This window comes from Lipotes vexillifer, unplaced genomic scaffold (genome assembly GCF_000442215.2).
Source record: "Lipotes vexillifer unplaced genomic scaffold, Lipotes_vexillifer_v1.1 scaffold134, whole genome shotgun sequence".
Taxonomy (NCBI): Eukaryota; Metazoa; Chordata; class Mammalia; order Artiodactyla; family Lipotidae; genus Lipotes; species Lipotes vexillifer.
The window spans coordinates 4148218-4170909 of record NW_006787464.1 but is presented as its reverse complement, the minus strand read 5'-3'; the positions used below and the strand labels follow the sequence as shown (position 1 = coordinate 4170909).

The window sequence follows — 22692 nt, the reverse complement described above, 5'->3', positions numbered from 1 at the left end:
GGCCCGTGAGCCATGGCCGCTGAGCCTGCGCGTCCGGAGCCTTGTGCTCGGCAACGGGAGAAGCCACAACAGTGAGAGGCTCGTGTATTAAAAAAAACAAAAAAACAAAAAAAACAAGTATCTATAATATGAGAAAGTTACTGGAAATACAGGGTGTCAGATCAGAAATATCAGGATAGCACTATATGGACAGTTAAATTACTCTCAGATTTTAGGACAACTGCCCCTCGCCCTTACCCTACCAGGGGACCAATGCCAAAGAGCACCATAGCAGGAAATGACATCTTCAAAAATAAGTTGCTGGGCTTCCCTGGTGGCGCAGTGCTTGAGAGTCCGCCTGCCGATGCAGGAGACGCGGGTTCGTGCCCCGTTTCGGGAAGATCCCACATGCCGCGGAGCGGCTGGGCCCGTGAGCCATGGCCGCTGAGCCTGCGCGTCCGGAACCTGTGCTCCGCAAATGGGAGAGGCCACAACAGTGAGAGGCCCGCATAACGCAAGGGAAAAAAAAAAATAAAAAAAAAAAATAAAAAAAATAAGTTGCTGTGTTCTATTCTACAGTGTTTCAAAGATGTAGTGTATATGTGACTTTGATCATATAAGATTTAGATTTGAATCCAGCAAATATTTATTGAGCACTTATCCATGTGCCAGACAAAATTAAGATTTTAAACAAACATGTATATGTGTAATAGGATACACACATGTATATGAAAGTGTAGTAAGTATTTTGTGTGTATTTAATTCCCAAAACTACAAACATAACCTTTTAACTCATATACTGTAGAGAAAGAATGTTAAAACAGAAGAGAGTACTCTTTAGAATTCTCCATTCATCCTCCATTCATTGCCAGAAATTTGATAATGATCTTGATAATAGAATTATCTGAGTATATATGGATTTTTATTTATTACTGCTTAGTATGATTCTTGAAGTATAGACCCTGGACCAGCAGCATCACCTGGGAACCTGTTAGAAATACAAATCTTGAGCCCCACCTGAGGTAGACTGAATGAGTAATTCTAGGGGTGAGCCCATAGTCAGTATTTTCAGAAGCTTTTTATGTGGTTCTTATATACACTAAGGTTTGAAGACACTGCCTTAGTAGTAAATAAATTTTAATGTGCTTAAGAATTATTGTAAAGGGCTATGGACCCAAAACACATATGCCATAACTTTATAGATAAGACATTGTAAAAGGCACTTTGACCATACTAAAATTTTGCCTTACTCCCTTGACTTAGAACCCACCTCCAGATGTAAGATGTGACTCCACTGTACCCTGTCTGCCACACACTGTTTGAGCGTACTTTCCAAATCTGCTGCTATTTGTATTTTCCTGGGTGATTGCAGCTCCACATGAAATTTCTCTAAGAAATGCCAGTGACTGAGAAAATGGAAATAAACTCTTTAAAAAATCAAGATCTGAAAATGTATTTCTTTGCTTGCATAAGCTGTTCTAAATGCTTTGTATTTAAAAAAAAAAAAAAAAAAAAGAGGCTGTTCCATAGCCTTTTGAAACCACTTTATTTCAGACAAGGAAGATCCAATAAGCAAGTCAGAGATCGTTGTACAGTTCCCCTGCAGTGACCGATTCAAGCCATCTTACGTCCATAGGTAACTTGAAGGCCTGCTATGAATCTTCAGGAAAACTCAGGTTTAAAGATCTGCTTTGCCTACCTTTGATACCAATCCTGATCATGACATTTTCTTGCAGAAACCTAAATTTAAATGTAGTTAATTTCATGTAGGCACTGTTGATTCATATAACTGAGCATACCTCATGTGTACATATTTCTCTGTGGTTTGAGAATCAACCCTTCCCACTCACAAGTTTATTTCTGTTTCTGAACAGTTTTGGTTTGACTCCCAACTATATAGTTTTTGTGGAGACACCAGTCAAAATTAACCTGTTCAAGTTCCTTTCTTCATGGAGTCTTTGGGGAGCCAACTACCTGGATTGTTTTGAGTCCAATGAAACCATGGGGGTAAGTCTTACATTTATTTGTCAGCTTTATGGTTCTGAAGAATATGTCTTTCATAATGCACACTTTTTTTTCTTTTTAAATGCATCAAAATATTCTCTTCACTTTTCAAGGTTTGGCTTCATATTGCTGACAAAAAAAGAAAAAAGTATATCAATAATAAATACAGGACATCTCCTTTTAACCTCTTCCATCACATCAATACCTATGAAGATAGTGAGTTTCTGGTTGTGGATCTCTGTTGCTGGAAAGGGTAAGAAAGGACATTGGATAAATGTTACATCTCCAGTTGTTCCTGGAAATTAGGGGGTTTTTCAGAGATGCTGCTCTCAGTATTTAATCAGAATTACATCTAAAAAAGCAAGAAGAATGATTAAGTCACAAAATATGATTAAAAAGGCTGTAGGGAGTTTAGATAATCAGAAACACTAACTGAACCTCAAAACTATGGTTAATGATTGAAAACTGATCAGGTCCATGAACCAGACCTGAAAATAAAAGATTCTGTGACTTGATGAGTAAACTTAATTTCACTCAAACTTAACAAGATCCTTTGGGGAGCCTAGAACTCCACCTAGTCTGGGTTTGGGAAAAAGAGATATGCTTTCTTCAAAACAGCAGGTCACTAAAAAAGACAGTAGCCCCTGAAGACACAGACAGAATGGTGATAGAGAAACAGAGCAGAAAGTTTCAAAGGCTGTTGTTATTTAACCATATCCATGAGCAGAATTCTTTTCTCCACCCAGAGTGGGCAGGAGAAATGGCTCCAGGATTCCTGAGTCTTTAGCAGGTTCTGGGCTGGGGTCTGAAGAATAGGGAGGCACTTGTGCTTTTAAAAGGCATGAAGCATGTCTCTAAATTATTTGTAATTGGCTGTCCTCATGTTTGACTTCTTATTTTTGCAGATTTGAATTTGTTTATAATTACTTATATTTAGCCAATTTACGTGAGAACTGGGAAGAGGTGAAAAGAAATGCCAGAAAGGCTCCCCAGCCTGAAGTTAGGAGATACGTACTTCCTTTGAATACTGACAAGGTAACCACCCTCTACATAGATTTCAGATATAACCAGAATGTTTCATCTCGCTCAGGATTTTTTCTCCTGCTGTGTGTTTATACATAAAGTCTTAAAATTTCAGAGCTGGAAGGAACTTTAAAAATTAACTAATTCCACTTCCCTCATTTTATAAGCGAGGAAACTGAAGCTCAGAAGTCACATGACTTAGCAAAATCCAACTGTGGCGGAGTCAAAACGAAAACTAGGTTTTGACTCTAAACCTGTTGTTCTTCTATTTACAAAATCCTTTAAAACTGATTGCAATCGGGGCTTCCCTGGTGGCACAGTGGTTGAGAGTCCGCCTGGCGAGGCAGGGGACATGGGTTCGTGTCCCGGTCCGGGAGGATCCCACATACCGCGGAGCAGCTGGGCCGGTGAGCCATGGCCGCTGGGCCTGCGCATCCAGAGCCTGTGCTCCGCAGCGGGAGGGGCCACAGCGGCGACAGGCCCGCGTAACGCAAAAAAAAAAAAAAAAAAAAAAAACTGATTGCAATCCAACTGGTTAGAACATAAGCAAAAACAGTGGAATAAGTGGGCAAAAAGGCTTAAAAAAATAGTAGGTTGGCAGTCTTTGAAGGCTTTCAGGCCAAAAGGTTTGTGCTTTATTTGACAGGTGATGGGGAGATAGTCAATGTTTTGAACAGAAGAAAGCCATATTCAGAGCTGGTGGACTGGGTATCAAGCGTACTGACTACTCTAGTTGTCCCTGCTACTAAATGTCCAGCTTCCCTGAGCAAGTCACTCAGTGAGCAAGTTCCCCTACAGTTCGGTTGCCTGCTCAGAAACCTAAGTAAATTGGACTAAATAATAACTAAGGTTATTTGCAGCTTTGATTTTCCAAAATAAGGCTCTGTTGTGTGTAAGTAGTATTGGAAGTAAAGAAAGGATGATGATAAGGGACCTGGGATTGGAGACAATGAAAATCACTCAGGTGATAGAAAAATGTAGTGGTAGTAGGAATAGACAAACAGACAAAAGTGAGAGTTCCTACAGGTAGAATTAAAAGGATCTTACATTTGATTGGATGGTAGAAAGAATTAAGTCTTAGACATGCAAAAGACCATAGAGATCCTTTAAGCCTATGTGTCTCGAGTGTTGATACCTTTGGAAATAGGAAGTGTAATAGGCAGAGCAGGTTTGGAGATAAACCTGAATTGTAGAACTATGAGGAAGTGGGGAGAATGAGTAAAAGGGCTGACTTCAAGACAGACCCAGGTTGACCAGGGCTTCCAGCTTTCTAGCTGTTTGATTTGCGGCAAGACATTTAACCTTTTTAAATCCCCTTTTCTTTATCTATATCCACCATACAGGATTTTTGTGATCAATAAACGAGGTGACATATGTCAATCACTGAATATAGTCCCTCACACAAAGTAAGCGTTAAATAATATTCATTATAATCATCATCAACAGCAAAATCAGCGTCAGCAACATTTTCGTGAAGACGTCTTGTAGGCTTTCATATGGAAGTGCAGGTCCTTGCGACACAAAGTAGGGTCAGAAGAAAAGAGCTGATAGTTATTGGTATTGAAATGATGATCAAATATATGAAGATAGATAAGATTGCTAGCAGGAAAAATTCATACTTTAGAGTGTTTTAGAAGAAACATACAAATTTGTTTATTTTACAAATGAGGGACTTGATAGCCATAACATGCTGAAAGAAAAGAAAAGATGGCCAAGCACAAAAGTTGGGGAAACACCCATGTGCAGAAAGTGGTAAGAAAAGAGGAGTCAGAAAAAGAAAGAGAAAAACGTCACCAAAGGGCCCTAGTTACAGCTAAGAGAGGATAATGCCACATGATAAGGCAAGAGAGGGTTTCACCGGTGCCCACTGCTATATATAGACAAGTTGAAAAGAATGAAGATGAAGAGCCAAAAACCAGATTTAGTGATCTCCAGGGGAGTAGGGAGAGAGGCAGAAATCAGGTTTCAAGGCAATAAGGGTGAGCAATTGATGAGAATGTGGGAGCAATTACTATAGCCTGCACTTTTAAAAGTTTGGCAATGAAGAGAAAAATAAGTCATAAATTAGGGAAATAAGAGATAAACAGATTGAAGGAAGGAGAGGAAAGAGAGTGAGTGAAGTTTCCAGTTTAGTGATTAATGTAACAGTGATATCTTTAAAATATACCTTTATTATTTTTGAATAGGCAGTGAATTTAAATGGTCAAAAACTCAAAATGATCTAAAAAGGCACACACTGGAAGTGTTGCTCCAACCTCTCTCTGCCTCCATTCCATACCATTCCCCTTCACTTCTGTGTGTAACTTTTTTTTTTTTTGCGGTACACGGGCCTCTCACTGTTGTGGCCTCTCCCGCTGCAGAGCACAGGCTCCGGACACGCAGGCCCAGCGGCCATGGCCCACGGGCCCAGCCGCTCCGCGGCACGTGGGATCCTCCCGGACCGGGGCACGAACCCGCGTCCCCTGCATCGGCAGGCGGACTCCCAACCACCGCGCCACCAGGGAAGCCCCCTGTGTGTAACTTTTAATGTCTTTCCTTTTCCTTTGTTTATGCAAATATAAGAAAATATAAATATATATAATTATTATTTCCCATTTTTACACAAAAAGTAACTTTCTATATCCACATTTTTGTTCCTTGCTTCTTTTCATTTTAAAATATATATTGAAGATCTTGCTTTCTTCAACTGCACGGTATTCTTTTTTGTGAACATACCCAAGTCCCTCACTGCTGAGCAACAGAGTTGTTTCCATTCTTTGGCTGTTACAGATAATGTCACAAGGAATAACTTTGTATGTATGTTATTTTACATATGTGCAGATATAGCAATAGGATAGACTCTCAGAAGTGAAATTGCTGGGTCAGGGGATAAATGCATGTGTTAAAAAAACAGTGAGGGGGAAGAGTGAAAATAAGGAGCTAGGTTGGAAAGCAAAGATAATGTTACAGATCTCTTACATTAAAAACCCTAATTTAATGGTGGAAAAAATAAGATACGACAGAGTAAAATCATTAAAGTTACAGTTGCATAAGTAATGTGTTCGACATCAACATTTGAACTTACTGAATACATGTATAAATATGTATGTATGCACACATGCCGCTCTCTCCTTCCCAAAATCACCATGAAGTGCCTCGAGGCCCCACTTCACAGAATCTCACAAGACCCATCCTCACCTCCCACCTCTTCCCAATCCTGAAAATCTTTCACTATTTCCTTTTAATTCATTGTACATACCAGAAAAATTCCATCTATCCTCTGCCCAGAAGGTTCCTTCCACCTTCTTTCTTTTACCAAAAAATCTGACACTCTCTCTAGGACACTGGTCTCTTCAGCAGCAATTTCCAGGGGTAGCAGTTTCTCCTCCTACAGCGCTTGTACCACTGGGCCTGGGGTTGTGGTACACTTGTTCCACTTTGCTGCTTCCAGACCATTGCTCCTTCCACCCACCCTTAAAATCTTCCAATTTCAAATCTCACTTCAGCTAAGTATATAGCCAAGTGGTATGTCTACATTTACATATATACACACCTCATTATTATTCTCACCGATTAACCACCACTCCTTCTCCCTTCTGGCTCAGTGTCACACTCCCCTGATCTACTCCTGACTCTCAGTTATTTCAACATACACATCATAGGTGACTCTTCCAACAATTGGCCTCTCAGTTCCATGATGTCTTCCACTGATTCTGTCTTCCATTCTATGTCAGCCACTCACTCCCCACAGTCATGCAATTGACCTTGCCATTACCTTCGACTGTGCTTCTACCATAACCTTGGTTTCATGCATGACACATTCTGACTGCCACCTCTTATCTTTCAAGATTACTTGCCCTATTGCAGTTCCCACCAGGAACCTCCAATCTATTGAACCTATTACCTTCTCATCATTTCTCACTCCCTTGAGGACTTACCTTCCCTCCTTATTCAATAACAATTTCATGGTTAATCATTGTAATCACCCCTTGAGTAGATCTTCATTTCTCTTCCCTCGATCTTACTTTATAGAACTTATTTGTCAAAATCATAATCCTAGTTAAATTCAACCCTCCACCCACTCCATGCTTGTACCTCTAAGGCTGAAATTAAGTGCTAAAAACACATAACTGTGTTAATTGGCCCATTTTTAAGTACATGACCATGAACCTTACTGCTACATTTCCCAACTTCACTTTCCTAGTTAGATATTTCACACCCTCCTCTCTTCAACCTTCTAACACCTCCCACCTCCACACTCACACTCAACTGATGGCTCTGCTTCCTATTTTACTGAAACAAATGAAAGAAATCAGAAAAGAACGTAGACTCCTGCCACCACATCTACCCACCCACCAGCATCTGTACTCATACTGAATTATCCATCATCCTATTCAGAACTAGTCTTTCCCATCCTTCCTCACCCTCTCCAGGACAGCACTCTACAGTTCTCCCCCTCTCTCACATATCTCACTCTCCTGTTTTCATTAAATCATGCATATCGTGCTATTATTTTGCCCTCTTACAAAATCCTTCTCTTAACTCTTCTTGCCCCCACCACCTATCCCCTCATTCCTCTCTTGAAGACCCCTTAATGTTGGAGGGCACCAGAACTCAGCCCTTTGTTCTATCTTCTATCTGTACATTCACTCCCTTTGCAAAGACTCATGCTTTAAAGCAGCCTAGAATTTCACTTCCAACTTTCCTTTTAACTCAAGGTTCTTATATGCTACTGCCAATGCCATGTCTTTATTTTGATGTCCAATAAACACTTCAAGTTTAATAAGACAAAACCTAAACTTCTCCTCTTCCCCACCCCATATCTTATCTATCAGGAAATCCTCTTGGCTCTACCTTGCACTCCTCACTGACTTCAATGCTACTAGCCTAGTCTGAACCATTGTTTTCTTTTGACTGGACTACTACAAGACAAACTGGTTTCCCTGATTTCACTCTTGCATCTCCCCTACTTTTTTTTTTTTTTTAATTTACATGTATTTTATTTTATTTATTTATTTATTTATTTATTTATTTTTGTATCTCTCACATATATATAGATATATATTTTTATACGGCAGGTTCTTATTAGTCATCCATTTTATACACATCAGTGTATACATGTCAATCCCAATCTCCCAGTTCATCACACCACCACCCCCACGCACCGCTGCTTTGGTGGTTTGGTGGTTTGCTGCTTGGTGTCCATACATTTGTTCTCTACATCTGTGTCTCAATTTCTGCCCTGCAAACCGGTTCGTCTGTACCATTTTCTAGGTTCCACATATATGCGTTAATACACGATATTTGTTTTTCTCTTTCTGACTTAACTTCACTCTGTATGACAGTCTCTAGATCCATCCACGTCTCTACAAATGACCCAACTTCATTCCTTTTTATGGCTGAGTAATATTCCATTGTACATGTATACCACATCTTTATCCATTCGTCTGTTGATGGGCATTTAGGTTGCTTCCATGTCCTGGCTATTGTAAATAGTGCTGCAATGAACATTGGGGTGTATGTGTCTTTTTGAATTATGGTTTTCTCTGGGTATATGCCCAGTAGTGGTATTGCTGGGTCATATGGTAATTCTATTTTTAGCTTTTTAAGGAACCTCCATACTGTTCTCCAAAGTGGCTGTATCAATTTACATTCCCACCAACAGTGCAAGAGGGTTCCCTTTTCTCCACATCCTCTCCAGCATTTGTTATTTGTAGATTTTCTGATGATGCCCATTCTAACTGGTGTGAGGTGATACCTCGTTGTAGTTTTGATTTGCATTTCTCTAATAATTAGTGACGTTGAGCAGCTTTTCTTGTGCTTCTTGGCCATCTGTATGTCTTTGGAGAAATGTCTATTCAGGTCTTCTGCCCATTTTTGGATTGGGTTGTTTGTTTTTTTAATATTGAGCTGCAAAAGTGATCTCGACAGAGCAGTCAGGGTGATTCTTTTAAAAATAAATCAGAGCCTGCCACTGCTCTGCTCAGAACCCTCCAATGACTTCCCATCTCTCGCTCACAGAAAAAGACCAAGACCTCACAATGACCTATCAGTCTTTACCCCTCCACTGTCCTCTCCTGCTCGTCTCCCCCGAGCTCCGTCAGTGCAGCCACACTGGTCTCTTTAATGTTCTTCAAGGACCTTTGGCGTACTCCTACCTCAGGCCTTTGTAGTTTGTTCTCTCTGCTCAAATGCTCTTCCCCAGATACCTGCATCGCTAGCTTCCTTCATCTCCTACAAGTTTTCTCCCAAATTTCACCTTTTCAATGAGGCTCACCCTGACCACCTACTAAAATTACAACTCACCTACTCTTCACATTTCTGATTCTCCTTACTCTCCTCTATTCTTTTTCCTCGCATTCATGATGCACTAAACACTTTGTCTATTAATTATATTTATATTGTTTATGTTCCCAAATTAGAATGAAAACTTCATGATGACAGGGACTCTGTTCTCTGAAATATCCCAAATGCCTAGAATAGAGTCCATCACAAAGCGTGTATTTAAGTATTTGATGCAGGTATTACTAAATGAATATGTTCTTTGAAAGAGCTCATGATATTCATTCCTTTCATAAAATAATCTGAAAAATCACGTGGGAGCAATGTGGGTGACAAAGAGATCTTAGAAAACATCTGGTCAGTAGTTTTTCAATTTGTTTTCTTTTTTGACAACTTACGAGTATGATTTTGTTTTCAAATAAAATAAAAATATAGCCTAACTATAAAGGAGACAAACACTGTACGGATACCTAGAGGTTGAAGTCTTTGTTGTTCTGCAGAAAAATACTTCTTTTTCCAGAGCCCATCCTCAGAGCTGTAAATTTTCTTCGAGGTCAGTCTCATTTCACTGATGAGGAGACTGAGGGCCTATGAAGTTGTATGACTCTCCCAGTGACACACAGCCAGTGACTGATGTGGACACAGACAGCTTTCCCAGTCATGTTCCTGGGCTCCCCTTTCTAGAGTTTTCTGCACTGCCTCTCCCTACATGTTGACTTAAGAAATGAAGAACTCAGGAGACAAAACTTGGGAAGACTATATTTATGGCTGCTTGATTTTTCTTTCCTGATCACTGAGGTTTCTGTTATCCTCTTTCTTAGGCTGACACAGGCAAGAATTTAGTCACACTCCCCAACACAACTGCCACTGCAATTCTGTGCAGTGATGAGACCATCTGGCTTGAACCTGAAGTTCTCTTTTCAGGGCCTCGCCAAGGTGAGATGATTTAGGAAAAAACCTCACATGAGAGAGTACAAAATGTTCCATTCAAAGAGATTAACGAGTTTTCCTAAGCACGTGCTCTACTTTGCAGCATTTGAATTTCCTCAAATCAACTACCAGAAGTATGGTGGGAAACCTTATACATACGCATATGGACTTGGCCTGAATCACTTTGTTCCAGACAGGGTAATTAATCCATCTTCCTAATATTCAAACAGTACTTTGAGTCACATGCTAGTCAAGTAGAGCATATTGACTGATTGACTGACTGACTGATTGACTTTTCTTTCTTACAAGCAGCTCTGTAAGCTGAACGTCAAAACTAAAGAAACTTGGGTATGGCAAGAGCCTGATTCATACCCCTCAGAACCCATCTTTGTTTCTCACCCAGATGCCTTGGAGGAAGATGACGGTAATGAAAGTAATAGATGTGTCTCTTTTCATTGCAGTTCATATAGTTAGTTAATTAGGAGAGGAGGTATGTTGATTATTCCCTAATGTTCAGAAATAATCCTTTATACTATTGAATGGGACAGCACTAAAGAATTTAAACTTATTTGAAAATAAGTTTTATCTTATGGTCAGGTTTCATTTGGTACTGTTGGAAAAATGCTAAAGCCCCATCGTTGTGTCACGATGGAACATCAATGTCTGCTCTAGATGAAGGAGAGGAGGAAGAAGGAGCAGCATGCGGTCTAGGTTTTTGTCTTTCCTGACCTAGATACATTTCTGAAAAGGGATAGAGTTCTAAGGAGGGAAATTGAGTATTCTAACAGATCCAAGAGAATGAAGATGAGGCTTTGTGTTTCTAGTTTTGGTTTGTCCTTTCAGTAAGCTGGGGCTAGAAAGGGATCCAGAGCAACAGCCTATAAAACAGCAACTCAGTTACAAAGAGTCAGTCTTAGTTAACTATTGATTATCCGGGACAAGGAGGTAGGTTATCCTCTCTGGGATTAAAATATGGAAAACCACAGAGAAGTGAATAAAATAAAGAATTGCAGAGCCATTTTACGCTAAGTGATTTTACACATACAGCCTTTCCAGTCAAAACCCCAAAAAGTTTGTTCTTATTTTGTTTGAAGGAAGTAAGCTTCCAGCTAGGTCTTGGAAATTACAGAAATAATATACCTTGCCATTTTCAAAGTCTTTTTTTTTTTGGCCACACCGCTCAGCTTGCAGGATCCTAGTTACCCGACCAGGGATCAAACCCGCTTCCTCAGCAGTGAAAGCGCAGAGTGCTAACAACTGAACCACCAGGGAATTCCCAGAGTCTTTTTTTCTGGGTTTTTTGTTTGCTTGTTTGTTTCGGTTTTGGTTTGGTTTTTTTGCGGCACGCGGGCCTCTCACTGTGTGGCCTCTCCTGTTGCGGAGCAACAGGCTCCGGACGCGCAGGCTCAGCGGCCATGGCTCACAGGCCCAGCTGCTCCGCGGCATGTGGGATCTTCCTGGACCGGGGCACGAACCCGTGTGCCCTGCATCGCCAGGCGGACTCTCAACCACTCCGCCACCAGGGAAGCCCCCCGGAGTCTTTTAATGTACATTTTTCACTTGATCGTCGCAAGATTTTTTTTTTGGAAGTAGGTAGAACAGGTGTTAAATCGTATGATACAGATAAAAACACAGAAACATTCATTAAATAAGAATTTAATGAATACTTACACTGTTCTAATCATTGCAGTAGGCTCTTGGGATACAACAGTGGGCAAGACAGATAGGGTCACTCCCTTCTTAGAGCTTATAGTCCAGGGGACATGAAAAATTTAAAATCCCTTTCAGGGTTGCCACACAGCCAGGTGGTAGAGTCAGAACAAGATATCAAGGCATCTGGTTTTCTTTATTTGTCAATGTAATGCTTCCTTGCTTCCTGTATTATTTCAGTGACCCTTAATCTATTGCTATGGGCTTTTTTTTTTTAATTCAGCATTGCCTTATTAACTTCTGATTAACAGGTGTAGTTCTGAGTGTGGTGGTGAGCCCTGGGGCAGGTCAAAAGCCCGCTTATCTCCTAATTCTGAATGCCAAGGACTTGAGTGAAGTTGCCAGGGCTGAAGTGGAGATTAACATCCCCGTCACCTTTCATGGACTGTTCAAAAAATCCTGAGCACAATTCTAGCCTAATATGTTTCTGGTGACAAAACCCAGAACAACATAGTCAGGTCTGCAGTGAAATTCTGTTCAGTTTTAGCCTGCTGTATATGAGTTTTAACTTGCAGATGCACACAGTTTTGCAGTGTTTTACAGAAGGCACAGAGTTGAGTAAGCAATTCCTTTTAAAAAAAGTGCATATTTAGGTAATCATACTTTCTCTGTGAGACAGACACATCATAACTAAAAACTCTTTATATATTTACAATCAAAGAGCAAATGAATGTGGATTTATTAAACTGTTTTTTATTCCTATTATAAAAGTGTATTTTAGGTACCTATCTGCTCCAATTATTTTTTAACACTTAAAAGCCAGTCCTCTACACCTGATTTGTATGTGGCTTTGCCAAGTCAAAGCAGTATCTTGCAAAAAGGCTTAATTATTAAATGTCAAACCAAACGTTTTCTCAAACCAGGGACTATCATCTAAGGCAATCATTGTAATTGTATGCATATATATATTATTGTTCAAAGATTCTCAAGTTTTATAAACTTTAACATTTCCGTTTAATATAAGCAATTACTACTATTTCTGATTTTACAATGAGGAAAAACCTATCTCTAATCCACTGAGGGCTCTCGACCAAATAATTTCTCAGAGATTATCTATTAAAAGCTTACATAGCATCCAAGCAATTACATATAGTAGTGACTGTAATTTTTTTGAAAAACAGAGCATAAAATACTGACAAATATAATTTCTGTTTAAAATCAGAGTATGGGGTAATAATGTGTGTGTGTGTGGGGTATACTTTGTTGCCTCGTCTGCTTAATTATATTTAAGCACTGTGCAACCACCTGAAAATGAAAAAAGAGAAATATTGTCATTAACTTTCCAATATTAATATATTTTAAGTATTTTTGTTTTTAAAATTATTCTCTTCTGAGCTACATATTGCAAAAAAATGAAGATTGTCAAAAATGTTTATTCTATATCTTAATCCTGGCATCTATTTTATGCTCAAAAGTATTACATATCATTGTATTTAAGATGATCAGCATTGTGTTTGACTAAGTAAAAACAGCTTGAAGGAACAGACTGACTAGTGTACTTGATGCATCCATTTGATTTCTTTATTTAGATAAAATGCAAACTCGTCTTTTAAAATTATAAATACTCATTAAAATATACTTTTCAAAGAAAATCTAAAATTACAAGAAAGTGGAAATTATAAAGTAAAATCATACACAGCTCATCTAAGCTCAACTACTGGTCTTTTCCATCATTTTTCCCCCTGTGGATTTTTAATGTAATCATTATTTCTTCGTGGGTAATTCCTAGGTAGAGCTAGATATCTCAAAAAATAAAAAGAAAAATGCCAGAAAATAACATGGAATATGTGACTATAGATAAACATCAGTCTGTTGTTTTTGTCTCTAGACATGGCACATGAACATAGTTCCACAAAGAAGGCTATTTATCCATTTCTTTGAAAAATGAAGAAAATAAATTACTGAATAATTACTAAGTTTTATACTTATTTAAGTCTTTAAATTTTAGAGAATTCCCCAAACTGTCACTTCCTACACTTGCCGATCAGTCCCTGCCTTCTTCCCATTCCTTTTCCATAAGCAAGTCTGGCAATTTGGTGTGCCCACTTCTGTTGCAGGATCCCATTTTGAGCCCTGTGCTCTGTGGAGATCACCACAGTGTTAAGAAGGGAGAGAGGCACATCTGACTAAAACATTCTGACAATACCATTTCACCAGAATTGGAATTGTCTATATAATCATTGCTAATATTATACCAAGAAGGCTTAGGAGCTGTTTTCAATTGCAAAGATGTAATTTGAGCTTTAAAAACTTACATTAGAATAAGGGAGATTAAGTCAGGCAAGAACGATTAACTTGGAAATTGAAAAAATTAAGGAACCTGGTTTCTAAGAATCAGAGGTATTCATCTAGGGGAATCTAGAGAATCATGTCCCATCCATAAACAAATAAATCTGTTTTAAGGGGAAAATTCAATTGAATTAAGATAAATAAACCTGCTAATAAGTAGTTATTTTTAAAATAAGTTGTTTGAAGTCAACCTTTTTCCATTTGGGACACCTTACATTTGTCATAGCCAAGGAGAAAGGATAATAACATCTTTGACAATATCAAAAAGTAATTAGTAACTGATAACTGCCTCATGGCAGATAATCTAGATAGAGTTCCTATACTACATGCTAAACCAGAAAAGATCAACAGACAACAAAGCCATCCTACCTTCCGACTAGGATTAAGAGAAAATATCCCCTAAAGGATCCCCTAGGGAATGCCAAATGTGGTACAATTCAGTCTCAGTGGAAAAACAATCTCTGAAAGACAGGAGAAAAGGAAACTTTACTCATTGAGTGCCTTTTACTTTTACAGAAAAGTGGAAATTACTCCTAATACTATACCAACCATTATACTATAGTCACCATTTTAAAGATGAGGAAAGGGAGGACCAGTTACTTTTCTAATAGTAGCAAAACTTAAACTGAAATCTAAACCTATCATTTCTTCCACTAAAAATTTGGTTTCTGATACTTTCTAAAATATTTCTACTAATTTAAAATTTATTTCAAATACAACCACTATCACACTACTTAGTCATCAAGTCTGGATGCAAATAAAATCTTTGACTGTTCAGTAATTCTCACTATTGATTAGTGGGCCAAATGCCTCTTGAATAATAGTAACCAAGTAACAAGTATATATTATGCCAGGGATTCCACTAATTAGTCTTTATGTATAGATTTGATTATTCTATTTTGCAGATGAAGAAAGTGAAGCTCAATAAAATTAAATAACTTGGTCAACTTTCCACACAGGATGAAAATCTGATTCCAAACATCATTGGGCACTGTGAACTACTACCTTGAGGTAGTTCACAATTTCAACATTAGATCACTACATTCCTTTTGATGACATTTTAAAAAGTAGTTTTCCATTGGTTACTGTGAAAATATAAGTACCATGCAAAAATTAATGTGGAACACAAAATAATAATGACTGTGTCCAATCTGATTCCAAACTTTGAGAAGTTCTGCCATGTCCAAAAGGTACTAGGCTATTTGAACAAATGTATATATTATGTCACTTGGACTTAACTATGTAATAAGCAGAGGTGTTACATACTTCTTTTAGAGTGCCATAAAAAAGTTACTCAGACATTAAAGGCTTTGTGAAGCTAGAATGTTAGAGAATCTCTGTTCAAGACTCTGGTTTTTAACTTAGTAGGTAAATCTCTAACCTCATAGGACCTAGTCTACAGGGTTGTGACTTAAATAACTTCATAAATTCATCCTCAAAACAAGTCATTTTATATTAGTTCCAACATTAAATTTATATCAAAGAGCTTTGCTTATTTAAGAAAAAGAAGAAAGATGAAACAATCATATCCAATATTTCTATGATTAGTCTGTTTGTGGACATTTCTTGTTCTAATATGTTCATAATATTGTACTAGATGGATGATAAAATAAGTTTAAGAAGCTACCAACAAAAATCTCAAAACTTGTTGTTTCTCAAGTTTCTTTAACTTGGATTCATCCATATACATATCTTCATCTCCTTCCAGAAGGTGAGCAAAGGGGTATCTCCCATTTACAAGAGCAACCCTTGCAATGGGACATAGGACTAAGAATTCAGGCTCAAAGGATCTACCACACTAAAAGAAGAAACATTGCTAAGTGTTAGGGAATTATGTGAATAGTGCATTTGTATTAATGATCAACTAATCCAAGAAGCAATACATTATTGCTGAAGCTATTATAAAGAGAGTTGAATAAGTACTTTAAAACCTAGATGTGAAGGCTAAGCTGATATGAAATGTAGAAGAGACTTAAATATTCTTCATAACCATGACTGGTCATGAGTTATTATTTCAGTGGCATAATAGGAAATAGTACTAGACCTGACTTTGATTTGGGGGAGATATTAAGTACCTAACATAGTGCCTAAGATATAGTAGCTACTCAACAAATGGTAGTTAATATTTTTAATCTGAGGTTTCAACAAACTTAACAGCTTTCTTTGCTACATGATTTTTTGTTAATATTTAACGTATTTTATGGGAATTCCCTGGTAGCTCAGTGGTTAAGTCCGCCTGCCAATGCAGGGGACACAGGTTCGAGCCCTGGTCCTGGAAGATTCCACATGCCACAGAGCAACTAAGCCCATGCGCCACAACTACTGAGCCTACACTCTAGAGCCCACGAGCCACAACTCCTGAGCCCATATGCCACAACTACTGAAGCCTGCAAGCCTAGAGCCCATGCTCCACAACAAGAGAAGCCACCGCAATGAGGAGCCCACGCACCGCAACGAAGCACAGCCCCTGCTTGCCACAACTAGAGAAAGCCCATATGCAACAATGAAGACCCAACACAAAGAAAAATTAATTAATTAACCAATTTTTTAAAAAAATAAAATATTTTATGATATCCTACATGGGAGAGAATATAAAACAATTCTCAATCTTATACAAGGATAGAGCCATTTTTATTGACACATATCATGAGACGTATGTTCCAAAAACAAGCTAGAATGCTCATAAACATCCAGTGCTTTTAAATTAAGATGTTAAGTGTAATCACCAGGGCAACCACTAATAAGGTAACTTAAAAAATGTACTAAATATTAAAATATGCACTAGAAATATTTAACAAAAAAGAACACCAGTGGAGGAAGAAGGAACAAAAAAGACAAAAGATACAGAAAACAAATGGCAAAATGTCAGACAAAAATCCTATCAGCAATTACATTAAATATAAATGGATTCAGCATGTCACTCATAAGGCAGGGATTGGCACGATGTATTTTTTTAATGATCTAATTATATGTTATCTACAAGCAACACATTTTAGATTAAAAGGCACAAATAGGTTAAAAAAAAAAAAGGGACGGAAAAAGATATACTATGCAAAAAGTAACCAAAAGAGAACTGAAATGGCTATACTAATATCAGAAGAAATAGACTTTAAGACAAAAATTGTTACTAGAGATAAAGACACTTTATAATGATAAAAGGGTAAATTTATAACACATAAGGGAATTCTATGAACAGCTCTATGCCAATAAATTAGGCAACCTAAATGGAATAGACAAATTTCTAGAAAGACAATAGCAACAAAAATTGACTCAAAAACAAATACAGGGGCTTCCCTGGTGGCACAGTGGTTGAGAGTCTGCCTGCCAGTGCAGGGGACACGGGTTCGTGCCCTGGTCTGGGGGGATCCCACGTCCCGCGGAGCGACTGGGCCCATGAGCCACAACTACTGAGCCTGCGCGTCTGGAGCCTGTGCTCCACAACAAGAGAGGCCACGATAGTGAGAGGCCCGTGCACCGCGATGAAGAGTGGCCCCCGCTCGCCCCAACTAGAGAAAGCCCTCGCACAGAGACGAGGACACAACACAGCCAAAAATAAATTAATTAATTAAAAAAAACCAAAACAAATAGAAAATCTGAATATACCAATAAGAAGTAAAGAGATTGAATTAGTAATTTTAAAACTTCCCCAAAGAAATATCCAGGCCCACACCGCTTCACTCATAAATTGTACCAAACACTTAAAGAAGAATTAATACCAATTATTTGCAGACTTTTTCCAAAAGTGGACATAGAGGAAATACTTCCCAACTCATTCTATGAGGCCAAATTTACCCTGATAACAATATCAGACAAAAAAATCACAAGAAAAGAAAACCACAGACCAATATCACGTATGAATTTACATGAAAAATCCTCAATAAAATACTAATAAACCAAATTCAACAATACATAAACAGGACTCTACACCATGACCAAGTGGGATTTCTCCTAGGAATTCAAGAATTAGCTTAATATCCAAAAATTAATATAATGCACCATATTAATGGAACAGCATACAAAGCCACATGATCATCTCAATAGATGCAGACAAAGCGTTTTGGAAACATTCAACAATCGTTCATTTTAAAAAATGAAGAAAAAATCACAAATAGAAGGGAACTTCTTCGTCCTGATAAAAAATATCTATGAAAAACCCACAGTTAACATTATACTTTACGATGAAAGATTGAATTTTCTCCCCAAGATTAGGAACAGGATGTCTGCTCTCCCCACTACTATCCAACACTTTACTGGAGGTTCTAGCCACAGCAATTAGGCAAAGAAAAGAAATAGAATGTATATAATTGGAAAAGAAGGAAAACAATTTACAGATGACATGATTTGTATGTAAAAAATTCTAAGGAATTCACTTAAAAAATCCTATTAGAACTAATAAACAAGTTCAGCAAAGTTGCAGGATACAAGATCAATATACAAAAATTAGTTGTATTTCTATATACTAGCAATGAACAACCTGAAAATAAAATTAAGATAGCAATTCCATTTACAATAGTATCAAAGAATAAAATATTTAGAAATAAACTTAATAAAATGTTTCAAGGCTTGTACACTGAAACTACAAAACATCATTGAAAAAAATTAAAGAATTCTTAAATAAATGGAAAAAATCCCATTTTCTTGCATTGGAAGATTTAATATTGTTAAAATGGCCTTACTACCCAAAATGACCTACAGATTCAATGCAACTTACATCAAAACTCCAGCTGTCTTTAAGCAGAAGTTGACGAGCTGATCCTAAAATTCGTAAGGGCATGCAAGAGACCAAAAATAGCCAAAATGATCTTAAAAGAAAGAACAAAATTGAAGGATTCATACATTCCCACTTCAAAACCCACTACAAAGCTGTTGTAATTAAGACAGTGTGGTACCACCATAAGGACAGAGACATAGATCAAATTAACAGGGTCAAGAGTCCAAAAATTAACTCTCACATTTGGTCAAATGATTTTCAACAAGGGTAGCAAGATAATTCAATAGGGAGAGAATAGTATTTTCAACAAATGATGCTGGGAAAACTGGATATACACCTGCCAAAGAATGAAGCTAGACCTCACATCATATGTAAAAATTGCTTCAAAATTGATCACAGAATTACATGTAAGTGCTAAAACTTCAAAACTCCTAGAAGAAATCATAAGGGTAAATCTCCATAACCTTGGTTTAGGCAGTGGTTTCTTAGATGTGATACCAAAAGCATAAACAACAAAAGAAAAAGGTAGATAAATTAGACTTTACAGAATTTTTTTTTTTTTGGCCATGCAGGGAGGCATGCAGGATCTTAGTTCCCCAACCAGGGATCAAACCTGCGCGCCCTGCAATCGAAGCGGGGAGTCTTAACCACTGGACCGCCAGGGAAGTCCCCTATGGAAATTTTTAAAAATTGTGCTTCAAAGAACTCCATCAAGAAAGTGAAAAGACAACCTACAGAAAGGGAGAAAACATTTGCAAAAAATATAGCTGATAAGAAACTGGTGTATCAGGGCTTCCCTGGTGGCACAGTGGTTAAGAATCTGCCTGCCAATGCAAGGAACACGGGTTCGAGCCCTGGCCCAGGAAGATCCCACATGCCGCGGAGCAACTAAGTCACAACTACTGAGCCTGAGCTCTAGAGCCGATAAGCCACAACTACTGAGCCCACGTGCCACAGCTACTGAAGCCTGCACGCCTAAAGCCCGTTCTCTGCAACAAGAGAAGCCATGACAATGAGAAGCCCACGCACCCCAACAAGAAGTAGCCCCTGCTCACCTCAACTAAAGAAAGCCCGTGTGCAGCAACAAAGACCCAACACAGACAAAAATTAATTAATTAATTTAAAAAAGAAACTTGTGTATAATATATACATTTATATATTATATATTCTAATAATATTCCTAGAAATATTTATTAATAATTGTTATTCACTCGTATTTCAAAGCTCGCTTTGACAAAAGCTTAGTCGTTTAAAATTTGTACGTGTCATTGTGTCCACTTCCCATCATATATTTTATAAAATAGGGAATACATAATACTTGACATCCTTTTAGAATAACAGAATCTTAAAATTGAAAGAACTTGAGAAGTCATCCAGGCCAGCCTTTATCTGGTAAAAATCTTTTTCACATTTTAGGGAAGGGATTATCTAATCTCTTTTTCAAGCCCCTGGTGACAAGAACCCATTATTTCTGAGACAGTGGGTACACTAATTTACAAGTCTATTTGTGAGAAAACTAGTTTTTACTGAGACAAAACCTACTTACATTAGGATTATAAAAAATAACTCTGTTACCAAGAGGAACAGCAGGAAAATCTTGCTTTGTTCTAAGAAAGTGGTGCTTGTGAATATTTTTTATGTTAGCCTTTAGATAACAGGTATATTCAAAGTATATACACCACAATATCACAAACAGTCCAATAGTAAATAATCACTAAGATATTAAATTTTGTGGCCTTAAAAATTCAATGGTAGAACCATAATGCCTCAAACTAGAAATGTGTTTAAGCGTCATGTAAGAGAGATGTGTCAGACGGAGACATTTATTTTTTTCTGACTTCAGGGGAGTTCACTTGCAACTAATAAACTTAACATTTAAGAAAAATATTAGTAAATTAACTTTATGGTATAAATAGCTAGAAGTTATAAGTAATCCTTGACAACGTAAATGTTGAAGATAAAAGTTACTATAAGACACGTAGTGAAAGAGCTTTGGCAAGGCTCTATTGCTATCCATAGGATTGTGAAAGTCTCCTCACCTCTCTGCTCTCCAGTGTCCTCAAAATGAGAGGGACTGGAACATATTATCTTTTTGCTTCCTTCTAGCTTTGATAATTCTGTATAGGATGCATACATTAGGAGAGCATAGGGGTTATTCTATACTGATTTAGAATTAAATAATATCTTCAGTATTTACTGATAATCAGCTGTATGCCAGGCTCTCTATTCCAAGCACAGTGGTGAAACAAAATAGCCAAATATCCCTGACATCGTAGAGCTCATGTTCTAGTGATTGAGCAGAAATGAACAATGTAAGTAAGTAAAAATATGTATGTTTGACAGTGGTTAGTGTTAAGGAGAATAAATAAAGTAGGAAGGAGGTATATGAAATATTGGGAGGGGACTAAAACTTTAGATGGCATGGCTAGGCAAAGTCTTAATTAGGTGAAATTTTAGTCATGCCTGAGGAAAGAATCTACAACGGAGTGAACTAGTGAAGTATGAAGATGAAAGCAGAGAGGTCTCGGGAACTGGGAGGTTGGTGAGATCATGTGGACTTTCAGATTGCAAGCCATTGGACAGTTAAACAGAGGTGTAAGGTGATCTGGTTTACAATTTAACATCATCTTTTGGGTAGCTATTCAGAGACTAGACTGCAGTGGAACAAGCCAGAGATAAGGAGGCTGTTAAGAAGCTACTGCAGTAATCCAAGTGAGAGAGGATGGAGGTTTGGACTAAGGAAGTGATGAAGGTGATGAGAAGTGGAATTCTGGATATATTGTGAGGATAGGGCCAACACAATTTGCTGACAGATCTGGTTGAGGGGAAATGGTAAAGAGTCAAAGATAACACCAAAATTTTTGTCCTGAGCACCTGGAAGGACAGAATTACCATTAATGAAAAAGTCAGTATGAGGAGCTGGTTTAGTGACAAATATCAGAAACGGGTTTTGAAATGTTAAGTTTGAGATGTCTACAGCAATCCACATGACATATCAAGTAAGCTGCTGGTTATAAGTTTCTGGAGTTGAGAAGTCAGGTCTGCAGACATATATTTGAGAGTCATTACCACATATACGGTATTTAAAGCCATAAAATTAAGTAAGATCAACAAGGCAAAGGATAGAGAAAGGGAAATAAAGAGTTTCAAAGACTGAGCTTTGGGGTGCTCCAACATTTAGAAGTCAGGGAGATGAGAAGGAATTAACAATGAAATTTTTTTTTCCCTTTTTTTTTTTTTTTTTTTTTTTTGCAGTACGCGGTCTTCTCACTGCTGTGGCCTCTCCCGTTGCGGAGCACAGGCTCCGGACGCGTAGGCTCAGCAGCCATGGCTCACGGGCCCAGCCGCTCCGCGGCATGTGGGATCTTCCCGGTCCGGGGCACAAACCCGTGTCCCCTGCATCGGCAGGCGGACTCTCAACCACTGCGCCACCAGGGAAGCCCAACAATGAAAATTTTAAAAGGGTAGACAGAAATGTACAAGAAAAACAGTCAAACAGTCAAGGTGGGTGTTATAGAAGCAAAGTGTTTTAAGAACAAGTGGGTGACCATCTGTGTTAAATACTAGAAGACGTCAAGTTAGAGAAGGATTGAGAATTGACCTCATCTCATTTAACTTAGCAATGTGGAAGTCATTGGCTGACTTTGTTAAGAGCAGTTTCTGCAGAGTGGTGGGAAAAGATACTTGACTGGTATAGGTGCAAAAATGAATGAGGGGGGGGCTTCCCTGGTGGCGCAGTGCTTGGGAGTCCGCCTGCCGATGCAGGAGACGCGGGTTCGTGCCCC

The 22692-nt window shown here is 38.2% G+C and overlaps 1 protein-coding gene across 1 annotated transcript in view; it reads left to right on the top strand.

The window, feature by feature from the left end:
- The window catches only part of RPE65 (retinoid isomerohydrolase RPE65), a 22000-nt gene extending 8665 nt beyond the window's left edge, over positions 1–13335 (top strand). The window contains exons 7-14 of the mRNA XM_007460114.1: positions 1534–1615; positions 1854–1986; positions 2097–2236; positions 2889–3018; positions 10089–10203; positions 10301–10395; positions 10510–10621; positions 12159–13335. Of these exons, the coding sequence (XP_007460176.1) occupies positions 1534–1615; positions 1854–1986; positions 2097–2236; positions 2889–3018; positions 10089–10203; positions 10301–10395; positions 10510–10621; positions 12159–12310 (959 nt within the window). The 3' untranslated portion in view covers positions 12311–13335. The remainder of the gene's footprint in view (positions 1–1533; positions 1616–1853; positions 1987–2096; positions 2237–2888; positions 3019–10088; positions 10204–10300; positions 10396–10509; positions 10622–12158) is intronic.
- The last annotated feature ends 9357 nt before the right edge of the window (positions 13336–22692 follow it).